The following is an 18,113-nucleotide window of genomic DNA, read 5'->3' as shown; positions in this document are numbered from 1 at the left end:
GGGATGACCCGTTTCTACATTATAGACCCAAGATGACCTGTCAAGAGTAGAGTTGACGAATGTGAGGAGAGTAGATCTAGCGTATATGACAGATTTCCTTCAAATAGTTCCGTCAAAGAATAGTTACAGCACTAGAAATCGGGTTAGATTCAGAAAGCAGATGATGTGATCCGATCCAGCGGCTCATAATTTCCCTTCAATAGATCGGGCCATCTCTTACAGTTGTATTGGCTTATAGATGGCAGAAGTTAATCGTCGACCAACACTAAAAATATAATCCCTAAGATTTTGGGATTTGAGTCTAATTTGTAAAAAATTCATCAGTTGCTCTTAAACTGAACTGATTTTTCTTTGCTTTTGCTAAAGAAAAATTGATCTTGTTCTGCCGATGGGCTACCACTGATCGATGTGTTTGATAAATATGATATTTCGGTTGTGCAACCTGGACAGACAAGGTCCTGAAAAAATAGAAAAGAGACCAGATAGGAATGTTGACCAAACCTTAAGATTGATATCAGGTTTGAACAAACTAATAAAGGTCAAACTGAGTGAAATTTTTTTTGAATGAAAGATACAGAAATTAGTGTGAAAAAATCAGTTTAGTTTGATAATATAAGAGAGTTAAGTGGCAAGACAGTAGAACCTAGTCAAACTCAAGCCTACGGACTAGAGATCCATTGACAATAGCTGAATTGTCATCCTGGGGTACAGCATGCACAGCCGAGTTGCGACATTGGTAATTCAGCACCATGTCCACTCTTAGGCCATGATGGTCAGGCATATTTGATTGGATCTCCATTGTGAATGTAATCGTCACTTAATATTCCTGGAGAGCTAGGATTGAGAAAGGATTGGTGTAGACAGTTGTGCCCCTGGGTATTGAAGAGGATTAGGAGAACTACTCCATAGATTAAGAGGGGAAATGCTCCATAGGTTAAGAGGAAATTTATGGCGCAGCATAATTAGCTATTGTGAATGATGATAAGGGGGTCCTAAACTGTTGAGTTTTGCATGCCCTCCACCACATCAATCTAAAATCAGTTGTGTAATGGGTGATTGAGTCGAAGGCAGATCTTAAAACAAAAAATAAAATGATCACATCACCTTCATAAGGATTGAATCTGGAATTTCTTTGTTCCTCGGATGAGTATCTTCAAGCCATGCAGATGTCAGTCCTATAAACATATCCTTGTGATTTGATATGATCTCCTCATTGTTCCCTCAAAATATGCTGCCAAAAATCTGAGTTTCCATTGAATCTGTTCAAACTCACCACTTGGGAATCGCTAGAAAAGAGAAAGGGGGTATCTCAATAATCAATCGCATGGGTGTCAAAAGCGGGAACCCCTTCTATTTATATTATCTAGGACGATTTGATTAAAATCTTAGCAAATTTCATGAAAGTCACCATCCCTAATAAAATCTCCCACAAGACAGCCAAACATATTATGCATGGTACCCTATAATTCTATGTATAAGTCTAGTTAATACTTAAATAGTTTAAGATCCTTTATCGGCCAACCCATCAATTTAACCAAATTAATAGGTTGTGTCGGCAGCTTGTGAAGTGCATAGCTCTGCCTCGTGTTCTAGAAGATTCAAAGGAGTGTGCCAATTCTGTTATGGAAGTTTTGGCTTCATTGGTTTGTATATAGCTATAATTCGTGATGTACATGAGACTCAAGAATGACTTAGGGTATGGTTAACCATTAAAACCCAATGATCATTCGATTAAGTACTAATGTCTGGTAAAAAATCATTGAAAAGCGCCTTCTTTAATAATTAGAGCAATGCATTAAAGTACATATCCTTTCTTTGAGTTGATCTCTTCATATATTGAAGTCAAATGATGCCATCCTGATCACAAAATCATCTTCAAGGATTTGTTTCTATATTTCAGCTGAGACAATTTGGGATCATAGGATTAGAAGTTCATAAGTCATATTCAAAATGCAATCATCCATCTACAAGATGGCTTAGGTCTGTAAGCTATAAGGAAAACTTACACCTGAGTTATACAATTAACATCATTTAAATTTAGGTTTAATACAATTCAGATATTCATGTAGATCAATCGAATGAACTCTTTTCCAAAGAGAAACCACCATCGATTGGTGTATCAACACTAATGGCTAGGGGATCAGCTATACTCATCATGCCAGTGGGACTAGCCAGTATTATCCTTGTTAGATTTGTATGTTCTTCTCAGGTATCTTTTCAATATGAATACTTGAAGAAACTTCATCACCACATAATGATGTCCTCATAAATCACTTTGTCACTGGCGCAGTTGTGGACTTCATTATAAGCATCACACTTGCATTATAGTGAATATAGTGTACCAATGAATATTGAACAATATGTGGAATGCGTGATTGGCTGACTGACAGCATATAGTTTTAACACAAACAAGAGAGGGGTTGTTGGGTTTGATTGTCATTGGTAAGAAGCTCCAAAAAAACATGAAATTTATAAAACTAGGAACTTTGATACTGAAACTTCATCCTTTTTGAACAGTGGTTTTTCTGGTCTATCCATAATAATTTTGGTGTCTCACTTGTATTCATAATAATTTTGTCACTGGCGCAGTTGTGGACTTCATTATAAGCATCACACGTGCATTATAGTGAATATAGTGTACCAATGAATATTGAACAATATGTGGAATGTGTGATTGGCTGACTGACAGCATATAGTTTTAACACAAACAAGAGAGGGGTTGTTGGGTTTGATTGTCATTGGTAAGAAGCTCCCAAAAAACATGAAATTTATAAAACTAGGAACTTTGATACTGAAACTTCATCCTTTTTGAACAGTGGTTTTTCTGGTCTATCCATAATAATTTTGGTGTCTCACTTGTATTCCAAGATTTGCTATTGGGAATAGTTTAAATCAGGTCCAAGTAATGTCTAAAAAACAATCAAATTATTAAAATCTTAAAAAGATGATAGGGTGACCTTTATTTGAAACCCAATTTCAGTGTTAATTCATAAGGTTTATTTGATTTCTATTTGGTTAAATCCAAAAGGATAAATTATTTGGAAATCAGTAAACTATTAGTAGAAAGGAAATTTTTTCATAATGATTTATTCATATATATGTTTGCTTGATTTTTCAAAAGTAAATGTGTGAATAACTCGAAAAGATAAGTGAAAGGTTTGTTTTAATCTGACATATGAAAAATTGCTGTCTAATGGCACTTTCCAGAAACTTGGCGTGTTGTGTGTTATGGCAATGGCAGATGTGTGCAGTCCTAGTTGCAACATTGGGTGGTGTACGGTGGCAGCCACTGTGTTGATGTCTCTTTTGAGTGCAACATTAGCAGTATTTTCACATGGGTATGACAGCATGTCCACATAGATACATCACCAATGACTAGTGAAACGATGGTTTCTGAAAGGCTGTTGTGGAATTTTAATCACATGTATGCTTATGGCACTACCATTATAGAGTGGATGTTACAAGTAGGTGGTCAAGGCTTAGAGTGGCGACATCAACGGTCGCCCACTAATGCAGCCATTGCACATATGTGGCAACAAATGAGAGTTTTGGCTGGAAAAATCTTCTGCAGAGTTATAACACATTGCAGTTACGTGCATGTATGTGGCAGTTTCAGGCTGAGGCTATGTTGTAAGGTTTGACTGTGCTAAGTAAGTCATAATGATCGAGCCCGATGATGATAGGGAGAAAATATGATGTATAGTGGCACAAACAAGGGATTCAAGTATGGAGATGGTAGACAATTATTTTTTTCAGTGTCCAGGAATCGAAGGCAATAGAACTGGAGGTGATATAAACCTCTTTTGTCGTGCGTTTTACTATTCCAAAATCCTTGATCAGCCCCTCTGAAACATCTCCAACACTCTTTGAACAAGAATGGAAAACAGGAAATTATATTTCACAAGGCTAGTCACATCTAAGGCAACATCCAAAGGAGATGATTACAAATGAGAGGAGATCCACCAAATGTAGAACTACTTTGGCCAATGCTTCGGTGAATAATTATGGAAGTTAGGCTAGAGCCATTCAATGTGGAACTATATAAACCCTGAATTATCCTTTCTATGGCTTGGGTTTGCTCATCTGTTCTAGTCCATGTCTTGAAATCCTCATCATCTTCATATGCCTGCATTAATGTTCATTAAATGCATTAAATTTTTTCCATTATAATAAACCTCAAGAAAATGTGAGAGATTCACCACACGACTTCGAGGAAGTCAAGTTGGATTAGTATCAAAACAAATATAAGTACATATAACTGTGAAAATAGCAATTAAGTGGTCACTTTATTTCATTCCAAAAATTTATCAATAAATAAGATTTTGTATTTTACATATATCATACATATAGGCAGAACAATAAGTACATTAAGTGTATGCATTAATTTGTAATTATTAAATACCCATGAATTATTCATTTCTAATACCTTGAGAATGCCCCATTATCTCTCCTTAAATCATTCATAACATCAGAAACGTGATTACAAATCCATGCATTTTATATGTTTTAAGACCTATCAATCATGAATATATCATTTCATTAAATGAGTTATTGGAATATGCCTGAACTTTATCTAAGTCACGTCATTCATACTGTGGAAAATTTTCAGTAACACTGTTTGACTGATAAAAAGTCCAAATTGTTTAATACTGATTAAGATTCTCTTGCTCCATTTGTATAGTAATTTTTTTGAAAGTTAAAAGTCAAATCCCAGGGCCATTGCTCCATAAGGATCATTTTTTGTGGTAAGCTTCAAAGGAAAATTTAGAGATGTGAGCCACATACTGGATCCCTCCACTAACCCCTCTAATGCCCCTCCTAAATAGGAGAATAAAATTGCAAGTTATGGAGCCCTCGAATAAGCATAAAATATGAAGAAATGACATGAGGATAAATTGGGAAACAATAGAGGGGCATTTTAGTGGTCATGACCGTGTCTAAAAATTATCTTCCTGTTTTCTTTTGTTTCATTCTTGACATGCTCTAGCAATATCTATCCATTAGGGTAAAACTTTCCATAAACTTGGTTGTTCAACCTGGTTGATGTATGTGTGACTTACAACATTTCGAATAAATATTTATCTTCGTCTCTCTATGGTAAGATACTTAGTGCTGAGGATCTCCACTAACATTTCTTCTGATAACACACATTTTTATTCGCTTAATCGTACCATATTTACATATTTATTTGCATTAAATTATTATATGTGTGTGTTCTCAAGCATAAAATGATTAAATTTATTTTAGAATGATATTCTTAATTTTATGCATTTTTACTGATTTTTCTAACATCAAATACTAAAACAATATAGTTTTTCAGTCACAATATAATTTTTCAAGAACTTTTCAACATTAAATTTGTAAAGAAATGATTTTTCTAAGTCAAAATACCTATTTATTTAATTTAATATGAATTTTAGACCTTGTTAAATATTGTTAACTCGTTTATTTCTGCGACGCAACGTGTCACCATACGATTCATCAAACAGCGACCCACCAAAGTTAGAGATAATGATTGATGACACCAATCATTAAACCTGGTTAATTATTAGCGTTAGTCAAACCTTAACTGTTATGGCATCGCGATTAGGGATGTCATAATGGCATTTAAAGCTAATAGTTTTGCTTTTACTTTTTTCTAGTGCAGGGTGACGTGGACCAATAAAAAGAATAATTCCTTTTTGCAAATAAATGTCGTGCGAAGACCGAGAGTGGATTTTAAAATATGTTTTCTTTTCTCTTTGACCAGTCAAAGATTGTGGCTGTTAAAGAGAGTGTGCTGATGTTGCACATGCTGATGTACCGCCACATCACACACACCTTTAGTCATTTATTTATTGTATTCATTTTGTCTTCTTTTTGCCTTTTCATTTCACGGCCGCATGGCGCGACGAAGGCCATGAATACAAACAATGTGGAATGATCTGCACCTCTCATCACCTACATCCGCCAGCATTGAATTCCCACAACCCTAGACGTGGCGTGACAATGGTGACAAGGATGAGGATAGAGAATATTTTAAGTAAAACGACGGCTGAGAATCATCTGACTTCCAGGCTTGATATCTGAGGATCCATAACTCCAATTGTAGCTTCATCTTTATGTCCTCTGTTAAGAAAAGGATTTTGATGATTTAATATAATAGATATTTAATGAAATTAATTAAGTAGTTGAATATAGTAGTAATATATAGACATTTATTAGATAAATATGTGATGGAGTATATTAGGGAATATGCATATTGCATTTACATCACAATTTGAACCAAAGAAGCTTGATGAAGCATTAAATGATGCTGAATGGATTGATTCTATGCATGAATAACTTAATCAATTCAGTAAAAGCAAAGTATGGACATTAGTTCCTAGACCAGATGGGCATAACATCATTGGTACAAAGTGGATATTCAAAAACAAGTTAGATGAGAATGGAAATATCATTCGAAACAAAGCACGTCTTGTTGCTCAGGGATATGTTCAAGAAGAAGGAATAGATTATGAAGAAACATATACCCCTGTAGCTCGATTAGATGCAATACGATTATTGTTATCTTTTGCATGTGCTCAAGGATTTAAGTTGTACCAAATGGATGTGAAAAGTGCTTTTCTTAATGGAACAATTAAAGAGGAAGTATATGTTGAACAACCTTCAGGATTTGAGGATTATGAAAACCCTAAATGGGTTTAGAAGTTACATAAGGCACTATATGGACTCAAACAAGCTCCCAGAGCTTGGTATGAAAAACTGAGCAGTTTTCTGATTTATCATGGATATAAAAGAGGTTGTGTGGACACTACTCTATTCATAAAAGGAGTAAATAGAAATATGATAGTCGTACAAGTATATGTAGACGATATCATATTTGGATCTACCAATAAATCCTTATGTGATGAGTTTGCAATGCTCATGCAAAGTGAATTTGAAATGAGCTTAATGGGAGAATTAACGTATTTTCTTGGATTACAGGCAAAACAATCGGATAAAGGATTGTTTATCTCACAAGAAAAATACTCAAAGGATATCATAAATAAATTCAAGTTCAAGGACTTGAAAGCAAAACCAATTCCAATGGGCAGTGGAGTTAAATTAGATTTAGATGAGGCAGGAAAATCAGTGGATCAAAGTATGTATAGAGGAATGATAGGATCACTGTTATATCTTACAGCCAGTAGACCTGATATATTATTTAGTGTATGTTTATGTGCAAGATTCCAAAGCAATCCAAAGGAATCACACTTAAAAGCTGTAAAAAAGATTTTTAGATATATTATAGGAACCACATGTTTAGGGCTATGGTATCCTAGAGGACATGATATGAGTCCTATGGGATATTGCCATGCTGACTTTGCAGGATGTAAAATTGAGAGGAAGAGCACAAGTGGAGCATGTATCTTCATCGGGGGATCACTAGTATCATGGAGCTCAAAGAAACAAAATTCGATTGCATTGTCAACAGCAGAGGCAGAATACGTGTCTAGTGGAGCATGTGTGGCTCAGATTCTTTGGATTAAGAATCAATTAGAAGATTATGGGATTAAAACATCTAAAATCCCTGTGCTATGTGATAACACAAGTGCCATAAACATAGCTAAAAATCCAATTGTTCATTCCAGAACAAAACACATAGAAGTGAAACATCACTTCATTAGAGATCACATATCAAAAGGAGATATTGAACTGAAGTTTATAGAAACTTCAAGACAAATAGCTGATATATTTACAAAATCACTATCAGGAGAAAGGTTTAATACTTTAGTAAGAGAGTTAGGAATGATCAAATATAGTGATATAAAGGAGCTGATCAAGGAATGATGAAGCTGAATGACATATGAGAAATGGACTAGTCAACAAAGGTGAAGGTGTTTTCTAAACATCTAATGAACTTTTGGAGAAAGGGGAAATGATGATAACATAACCATATTGGTCTATTTGATACAGATTTCCTTCGTGTTTTGGGATTTACTAAATTCTTTACGATTTTGAACTGAGCATAAACTGTGTTTGAAAAACTTATATATGTTATATAATATTCTTATGAATTTGTTTTGAAATTTGTATGGATATAATTTTTTAAGTAAACCACAAATATCAAACATTTTATTCGTGTTTTGATTTACAAAAATTGATCAATGAGAGAATATGATTGTATGTGATAGTATATGTCACATTACTACACTGAAATGGTTTTCTGATCCCCAAAGCGAAATGGATTTTGATATGACTGTCCATCTTGTGTGGTATTCAAATTCATGAAGGTCTTGAATCAGACAATTTAAGTTCACCTATTTGATATTTCTTAAAATTAGGGGGAGAAAGATAGATCATATATTGAGGGGGAGTTGTGGTATTAAGGGGGTGTTGGAGTATCCAACTTATCAACTTAATTAATTTTTAGAATACATCAAAAAGGGGGAGATTGTTAGGAAAAGGATTTTGATGATTTAATATAATAGATATTTAATGAAATTAATTAAGTAGTTGAATATAGTAGTAATATATAGACATTTATTAGATAAATATGTGATGGAGTATATTAGGGATAATAAGTTTATAATTAAGGTAGAAGCCCAATAAGACAATGAAAATTGGGCCCAATAACAGTTGAAGGCTATAAATATCCAATGTAGCCTTTTTCTAAGGTATTCTTTTTGGTGCTCATTCTCTCTCTTCTCTTGAAAAATCGTGATCTCTCTCTCTCTCTCAACTGAAAGTTCTTGAAAGTTCTGGCTGGTTGTCAGGAAATTCAAGACTGGTGGACGTCATCATCTGCATGTTTGTGATTACTGATTCTTCAAGAAAATCCTGGTTAGATTGTTCCATATCTTGTTGAAGTTTCTTGATACCAATTTCTTGATTTCTGTTGAAATTAATTGACGTCATCATCTGCATGTTTGTGATTACTGATTCTTCAAGAAAATCCTGGTTAGATTGTTCCATATCTTGTTGAAGGTTCTTGATACCAATTTCTTGATTTCTTGAAATCAAGATACCAATTTCTTGATTTCTGTTGAAATTAATTTGAGGGTTCTTGAAATTCATTGACTTTTGTAAGTTAGAATCTAAAATCAAAATTCGAACATTCATAATTTGAAAAAACTGATTTTTGATCTTGGATTTCTGAAATCTAAATAACAAGTTGTTTTTCGGTTTCTTGATTATGTGAAATCAAATATAAAATCTAATTGAAATCTTGATTGATAAAGATTAAAGATTAAATCGCTTTTTACTACATAGTTAATTGATAAAAAATTCAATTCGATTTTGATGTTTGCAATTATTTGAAATCATATAACCAACTTCATTGGACTTCTTGATTATTGAATATATTGACAGCTTTAAAATCTATTTGAATTCTTTGATTAATTCAAATTAGTTTTGAATTTGATTTCAAAATACTGGAATATTTTAGGCGCCCTAATTCTAATTGATTTTAAGTAACGTTCTTGAAATTCAGTTTTCTTCAGATATAAGAAATTCAATTCGAAAATTATTCATTCATCTTGTAAGCTTGAATTTGAATTTTAGATTGGATGAAATTTAAATAACTATCTAAATCGATTTCTTGAATGCATTAACTCGCAAATTCAAATACATTTGATATCTCCCATATATATATATTCGATCATAATTGATATACCTATTGGATTTGAATTGATATATCTTTGTTATAACTGATCAGATTTGATACAAGTGTTTGATGTAAATTGATATCATCTAACTACATTGGATCAGAATTGATATAAGTGTTTGATTTAAATTGATATCATCTAACTACATTGGATCAGAATTGATATAACTATTTGATTTGAATTGATATTTTCTAAATCACATTCGATCAGGATTTACACAGTGAAATTGTTTGATTTAATTTGAGATTTCTAAATCACATTCGATCAGACTCACTATAATTACTTTATTTGAATTGATATTTGTTAAATCACATTTAACTTGAATTAAGACAGTTGATCTTTAATATTGATTGATCTGATTGTCTACTTTGAATATTTCTGATATTAGTAAACATCAATTGATCTCATTGGACTATCTTATTACAATTGAGAAGAATTATTACCAGTTGATATAAGTTTAGATTTTGACTGCATTTGATCATATCCATTGGTAGTTGACATCAATTGACATTTGATACACGATTTGTGACTTGAAAGTTGAAAAACAGAATTTAGGAGAAAACTAGGGTTAGGAGAAAAGTTGACTTAAGGTCAACAAAGATTTTGTCATTATATTGCTTTTCAGGGAAGTGCACTAACAGGAGAAAGATCACATCCACTTGAACACGGGATGGTGGCCTGAGACGTGAGGACTTCGTCAGCACAGAGTGGACTGAGGAGAGGCTCAGCACGTTGCTTTGAAGCTGAGAAGGCACTCGATTGAGGTCGAGGAAGACGTCGGCACCGAGCAAGTGTTTTTAGTGTGTGATTACTTGAGATCAGTGCGAGCGATTGTACATCGCGAACAATTTTTTTCACTTTGCATTTGCCAAAGTGATTAGTAGAGTTAGGGCGACTCCTCGGGCGAGGCGCGGCTGCAGTAAGGGCACATTAGTGCCCTGAAGCAGGGTAAAAATTTATTGTCCCTTGAGTGATGTAAGAGAGAGTTAAAGAAGGAATCTATATAAATAAAAGAAGTAGAACTAATTCACCCCCTCTTAGTTCAACATCCTCTATACATCCATATGGTTGGATCGCTAAATTGAGCCCCCTATCTTTGCAAAAAACATCTTATGCTCACTTCCTCCTAGAGAGGTAGATTGAAAGAAAGTGAAGGTTTGAAGGTCCATCATGGGTGTCTTGGTGTCTTAGTGCTTTGAGATGGTCAACAGAGAAGTGGGGACATTGATCTGTAGCAGGAAGCTGCCTTGGTCTCGACAGAACATAGGGATATAAGGTTAGCCTCTTGCCATACATTGATTGATTTTCAACACATTTAAGTAGATTATTTATCATTAACATCCTCCACTTCCATCCATCATCATCACTAATCCTCATCCATTTTCACCCCTTTCCATCCTCTTCTATCACCCACTTCATCTGTCACTTACGCCGTCACGATCCCATCGCATCTTTCTATATTTTAAACCCTAGATTATAAAATCCTAAATTGTATACTTCTTATCATTCATTCCCATCTCGTCTCATGTCACCACTTCATGCCTCGTTACCCTCTAGCTCCAACTCATTTGATACTAATCGATAACATGCATTTTAGTAGCTTAATCTGACCATATGTAAATGTTTATTTGTATTAATTTAACTATATCTGCATGTTATCAAGCTTAAAATGATTGAATTTATTTTAGAAGGATATTATGAATTTTTGGAATTTTTCTGTATTTTTGGAGATTTTTCTGACAGCAGATTCTGAAATAATATAATTTTTTGAGTCATGATATGATTCTCCATAATTTTTAGCATTAAATTCGCAAAGATATGATTTTTCTAAGTCAAAATATATTTATTTATGTTTTTTAGACTTTTTTTAATAAATATGAATTATAGATTATATGTTAGGTCCTTTATTTTACGACGGCACATATCGCTGCTTGGTTTATCAAATGCTAAGGAATTAGGATTAAGTATAATGATTGGAGACAACAAATCATTAAGCTCAGTTAATGATTGGTTTCAGCTAATCATTTAATTAAGCAGTTATGGCATCTTAATTACCGATGCCATAATTGCTTTAAATACTAACAAAAAACTTTTTACTTTTTCGTGGCGCAAGTGACGTGGACCAATCATAAAGAAGAACCTCTTTTATTTGCAATAAATGCATGTGTGGACTAAAGCAAAAAAAAAATTAAAAATGATGACTTTTCTTTATTGTCTCTCTCATTGGAATGGTCAACAATGACAAACGAGCAACATGTCAGCGCCACATGTCACATTTCCATTGGATTAGGAGAAATTGCTGAAAATGTGGTGTGCGATGAAGTGCTGCATGTCAGCTACGATCTAGTGCTGCATCTTGTGATGTACTCCATATTTCTTAAGTAAATATCTGAAAGGACAATTGTTTAAGTAATAATTGATGGCGCACGCCATCGAAGTTCGTCGACAACGTCATCCGAGCCAGCCGCCCTCGACGTCAGAGACCGGGTTAAAGACGCTTGATTATCGCTTTTGTTTTCATCGCTCTTTATGCATGTTTTGATCTTTTCCAGTTCTCATCGTTTTGTTTTCATCACGTGCGCGACATGTCCGCACGCCCATCGTCGTCATCACGGGAGGGACCCCTTTGCCTCCCTTGTTTTCTTTTTATATTTTCAATTTCCCTTTGTTTCTTTGTACTGGGGGGGGCCAAATTATAAGGGCCCCCTAATGGACCCTTCTCCCTTTTGTTGACCCATCTAGGGGGCCCATTTGACCTCCCCCCATTATAAGGGAAGAGAGGGCACCCTAGAGAAGGCAGTACGAGGAACAAGAAGAAAAAATCGTTGTTCAATCTTGGTCTGACCTTTAGTAAAGAAAAAAAAAAGGAGAAAGGAAGGAAAACAAGGGAAAAAAAGGAGGAGACGGAGTGGCAGAAAGGAACGCGGTCGGAATCGCGCCCGTTCCGTCTTTGCGCGCCCGTTCTAGGGCTCCGTTCAACGGAACCCGCCCGTCAGAGACCTAGGCGGCTGCCACCGCGACTGCGCCGCCACCGCGCTGCCCCGCGGCCGCCGCCAGGTTGCCCAAGGTCGGCATCGTGCCCGTTGAGGCCGTCGCCGTCAGAGCTGGATCAGCGTGTGTCGGATGCCCCTGTCATGGGCCCCCCTTGTTCGCAACCTCGCGTCGTCGCCGCACCACCACCGGGCACCGATCGGCGCCCGCAGAGCCGCCGCAGCTGCTAGGCTGCAGCGGCAAGACGCTAGGGCGGCCTAGCCGCTGAAGGTAGGCCGCAGCCGCCCTGAGCGGGCCACAGCCGTCGGAGCCGCCAAAGTGGCCACTACCACCAAAGCGGCCACAGCCGTCGACGCGGCTGCAACCGCCCAGCTGACCGCAACTGCCCAGAGCAGGCCGCAACCACTGGAGCAGCCGCAGCCGCCAGGAGCGGCCGCAATCACCGGAGCGGTCGCCACTGCCGGAGCGGTTGCAGCCGTTAGGGCGGCTGCAACCGTCAACGCCGGTCGCAGCCACTTGACATTGCCGTTGCCCCCTGCGCTGCCACCGCACTGGGTGCTGCCACTGGGCACCTCCTCCATGCCCTACGCCTTCGCCGAGCGTCCCCGATCTGAGACGCCTCGACGGACGTTGGCCCGGGGTGCCATTCCTTGCCAACCCGAAGTGGTCATCGCCCCGAGCGCCGAACGTCCCCAACGATTCTTCCCCCCCCCCCCTAGATCGGTCCTACGCCGAGCCGCCAGTCGAGCTGCCATGTCTTCTCCGACGTTCTCCGCTCCACCCGCTCTGAATCCCCGTCGATGTCGATGAAACCCTGCACCACGAGCCTCACCGATGACGTACGCTGCCCTCTCACTTGGCTCGTTTAATTATCACTTGCAGTATAATTTCGATTCGACTCCACCACGCTTGGGCTAGGCAGGTGAGAGAGATAAATTGAGTGAAAACTACGACTTTTGAGTGTCTCACCGGTATGGACGAGTACGTATGTTACGTGCGAGCCCTACGAATAGATTCCGTTCGGCCGTAGATGCCTTCGTCGCTCCGACGAGGTTCGAGAGGCCACCGTCACCACCACCTGGCGACCCGTCCAAGCTTGGAGCTCAGCGCCTTCCTCGAGTCGGAGCCTGCACGTACGACACGTAGGACATTCATCCCATCGTAGTTACATCAACCCGTTAGAGTTTTAGATCTGTCGGACGACGACATCTTCGACGTTCGATACCAGTTGACGTTCGATACCATCATCCCTTATCGGCACCGAGCCATCATACTCGGTGTCGACCGGACGACGTCCGACACCAATAATTATTCTCCCTTTTGTCTTTTTCTCCTGGGTGCCACGTGGTGTGATGAGAGCCATCAATCATGGATGACGAGAAAGAATCTCAGCCAATGATCGTAGTAAATGCTTGGACGAGACAAAACCCTAACAGAATGACAAGATGGCACTGAGGAGGACAAGGAGAGAGAAATATTTTAATTAAATCAATGAATAGGAAATATCCAACTTGCAGGCTTGATATTCGACGATCCAGAACTTGGATTGAGCTGAAATTTTAAGGGCAGCTTCGTCTTTCCATACTCGATCCATCCATTTGGTGGTTCTATAAACTGATCCCCGATCTTTGTAAAAAAACATCTTTATGCTCAGATCCTTCTAGAGAAGCAGATTGAAAGAATGTGAAGTTTTGAAGGTCCATTAAGTGTTCATTAGTGTCTCTAGTGCTCAGAGAGGCTCAACAAAGAAGTAGGGAGGTTGATCCGTAGCAAAAAGATGGCTTGATCGCGGCAGAATATTGGGATCTAAGGTTAGCATTGAATAGTCTCCGTCACATTTAGTTAGTTTAACCATCTTTACCATCGATCACATGCATCCATTAACATCATATCTCCACTTCATTATCATCCATTGTCATCCACTCTCATCCATTTCATGTCTCCTCCTACACCATCACGATCTTGTCACCTACCTCTATATTTCCCATTGAAACCAACATTACTATCTCATTACTCCACTTATCATCCTACCTCAATATCACTACATCATTCACCATATCCACCACCTACCACGCCACTACCACGCCATTGTCATGATCCCATCTTGTATCTCCATTCTCTTCCATGTTAATCCCTACTAACTAAAACCCTAATAAGTCATCTCTCATCTTATCATTCCCTCTCATCACGCATTCACTATCGTGTATGCTAAACTTAATTGATGCCAGACGGCGTCGGGGACGTCGTCCAGTCGATACCGAGGAGATGCTCGGATACCTAGATGATGTCAGATGCCTTCAGTGATGTCGTTGATAAGCTCGAATTTGGGGTGGTTTTTTACTGGTTATTTATCAGTCAAGTGTGTGAGGATTGAGCTTAAGCAACAAAATTTATAACCCCACAACCTTAGGGTAAGTGGGGTGTCGATCCTCAGGGAGCAGGTAAATCAAGCAGTTTCCTTTTCAATTCAATGTATATTTATAGTCAGATTTCTAAATTCAGTTGAAATAATCAGTTAAAGTTATCTTCAGTTAAGTTCTACAGAGTCATCTTTACAGAACCTAACTGAGCAGAACCGTCAGCAGAGAATTTCTTTGCTGACGGTTCACCTCTGCCCTTTGGGGCAAGTGAGCGAACACCCTGCGTGCGGGTAGCAGCCTGTGCGCAGGCAATTACCTACGCTCGGACGTACAAGCCCGCCGCTCCGCGTCTGCACGCGGGCGCTGCTGCGCGCGGCGCTGCTGGGCGCGGGTGAGCCCTGCTCGCGGCGCTGCTGCGCGCGGCGCTCCTGCGTGCGAGTGAGCCCTGCTCATGGCACTGCTGCGTGCGGGTGCTGCTGCGCGCAGGAGAAGCTCGCGGCCGTGAGGCTGCGCGCAGAACTTCTCTACGCGCAGGCGACAAACAGGTGGTGTGCACCTGTTTGAGCCTCGCTCGGCCCTGGTTGGGCGTGGCTCTGCTGCGCCCTGCCTTGGCTGGGCGTGGCTCAGCTACGCTCAACCCCGGCAAAGCTTGCACAGCAATGCAGCACAATTAAGCAAAAACTCAGTTATGATGGTGAAGTCGAACAGGAGATTGAATAGGGAGATCGATTCTAACAAATACACTTGCAATGAATCTAGAAAACAGTACAATCTCGTTTGGAACAACTGGAAAACACAACTCAGCACCTTCCAATCCAACCTCAATTGTCTTTGTAGGGAGAAGAATACATCAACTGAAACTGGAGCCCTCACGCCACCTGGTGTCACACCCCTCCCGGCGAGATGACGATTGTCGTGCTCCAGCTATTCCTCAGCTTGCTTCTCTCCCAGCCCCAATGCTCATCAGCTCTTGGAGGGTCTGCAGAAATCCTTCTTCTCCAAGCCCTAGCCTCTTTGGAGAGAAATTCTGGACAACCTAAAATGAGCCTTCAAGAGCTATTTATAGGTTTCTCTCAATCATGCTTCTTGGAGATTTTTAGGGCTTTTTCTTCTTCATGATTTTCGCCAGCTCTTCTTGATCAATTGCATTTTCCTTTTGATGCTTAACCCATATCTGAACTCATTAATCACACAAGTGAGATCCAGTCCACTTGATTCAGAGAATCAAGTGGGGTTAGTAAGTAAGAAAATAATATGCCTGAAATATGATCAATATGGGTTAAATGTGTGCAAATGATGCTTTGATGCTCAGAAATTTCATAATAGTTAATGACATAATGAGAGTCATCAATCGTCCGACGGATAATTTCTTAACGGGGATGTAACTATGTAATACGATGAATCCTAGGCAGACGTATGCACAAGCCCCGACTTGTGGGGATTCGCCAAGCTCCGAGCTCCGGGGTGGGCGACCGGTGATGGTGACGATGACGGTGACCTTCTAACCCTCATCGGAGCCACGATGGCGACTAGGGCATCGAGCGGAATAAATTCGTTGGCTCTCGCACATAACAGACAAGCTTGACCCGTCCTAGGGAATTCACTCAATTCGTAGTTTCGATAGATAATTCTCTCACCTATTCTAACCCGAGCGCGGTAGAGTGCAGCCGAAAATATACTGAAAGATGTAATATAACTAACAAGCAAGGAGAACGCCGTACCTCGTCGGCGGTGTCTTCGTCGGCGCGAACCGGTCCAGGCAGGTGTGGTGGGGAGGTGCCGGAGACAGGCAAGGTGTGGCTCGACAGTTGGCGGAATGCGGCACCGGAGTGGTGGAGAGGGATGGAGGCGAGGATGAGTGGTAGAGACGGTCGGCAGCAAAAGTGGCTCAAGCGGTCGGCCGGGTCTGATGGCAACCCTGATGTGTGTCAGCACGAGTGGAGCATAGCGGCGGCCGGCAACTCGCCAACAGGGCAAGTTGAGGCAACAACCGGTGGGTGGTCGGCCAGCACAATGACTCAGAGGTGCAGCGGAGTGCTGCAGCTCAAAGCAGCGCACGATCGAGCAGGTGGCGTGCGTCACAGGCGGGCGCCAGTGCAATGGTCTTGCGGCACGGCACGACCGGAGGGTGCCACGAAAATTGTGGCAGGCAGTATAACACCAAGCAGAGACTAGCCAGCGTCAGCGCCAGAGGCGAGTTCCGTGTATGGCGCTGTTGGGGGAACAGCTTGAAGCGACACGAAATCAGCTTGGTGCAGGCATTCCGTGTACGCGGAGGACGCAGCAGGCCGGTACAACACTATGGCTGGATATGTTTGCGGTAGCCCCAGTCGAGGGCGCGGAGGCCCAGTCAACGTTGCAGGAATCGTGGGGTGATGTGCTACCCAGCGCGCGGACGAATGCGTCGCGCGATCGAGTGATGGCCCAAGGAGCGATGACCCAGCGCACGGTTGAACCCGTCGAGAGTTTGCGCCGTGCATGGCTTCCGCGGTGAAAAGACCCAAGTAGAGGATCCTGAGTTGACCAAGCGCGTGAGGCCACACCTTCGTGCCCGTCTATTGCGGCAGCGCACGTCGCGGGAACTCCACGGCGTTTGACTGGCGCGGTGGAATCATGACGCCGTGATGGTACGTCGCGACAACGGACGTCGCGGGAGCTCTCGCGCTTTGACTGGCGCGATAGATTCGTTGCGCGCGACGTAAGTTGTTCATGCGCGCGACCACGGGAAATGGTCTACGGCATTCAATGGGGAGGCCGAAGGGTCACCAGAGGCCGAGAGCCCGCGGCGGCGATGGCGGGCTTGGGGCGAAGCAGCCGACGGGGAAACGGGAGGGACAGTGGCCCATGTCTTCTCCCCTGATCTCTTCCCGTCTTCTTCTATTCCCTTTCTTCTCCTGCCTCCTTCCTCCCTGTATTATGCATAGGACCTCCCCCCTTTAACACAAAAATCAACTGATCTGACACTTGTTCGACGATATGACTCAGACACAACATGCGATGACACAAACACGAACACAATACTACGGATACCAACGCGACAACATGAAAACGAACACAAGAACGTGGTAAAACGTCGAACAGGACGAGCACAAGCTGCTAGAAATCAAAACAGGCGATGGTGCGGTCGTGCTCT

General features: G+C 40.4%; 1 protein-coding gene and 1 long non-coding RNA gene across 2 annotated transcripts; one reads left to right on the top strand and one right to left on the bottom strand.

Moving 5' to 3' along the window:
• Nucleotides 1–7,068: 7,068 nt before the first annotated feature.
• On the top strand, nt 7,069–7,812 carry LOC144702488 (secreted RxLR effector protein 161-like). Its single transcript, XM_078574550.1, has one exon. The coding sequence runs from the start codon at nt 7,069–7,071 to the stop codon at nt 7,810–7,812; it is 744 nt and encodes a 247-aa protein (XP_078430676.1).
• A 7,897-nt stretch (nt 7,813–15,709) lies between these two features.
• On the bottom strand, nt 15,710–17,873 carry LOC144701832 (uncharacterized). Its single transcript, XR_013581110.1, has 2 exons — nt 16,702–17,873; nt 15,710–16,154 (listed from the first exon to the last, which is right to left on the bottom strand). It is a non-coding gene; the product is annotated as an uncharacterized LOC144701832 (long non-coding RNA).
• Nucleotides 17,874–18,113: the final 240 nt, after the last annotated feature.

The sequence above is a fragment of the Wolffia australiana genome, chromosome 4, assembly GCF_029677425.1.
Source record: "Wolffia australiana isolate 7733 chromosome 4, ASM2967742v1".
Lineage (NCBI taxonomy): Eukaryota > Viridiplantae > Streptophyta > Magnoliopsida > Alismatales > Araceae > Wolffia > Wolffia australiana.
Note: the sequence above shows the minus strand (reverse complement) of the source record. Positions and strands in the feature narration are given on the sequence as shown.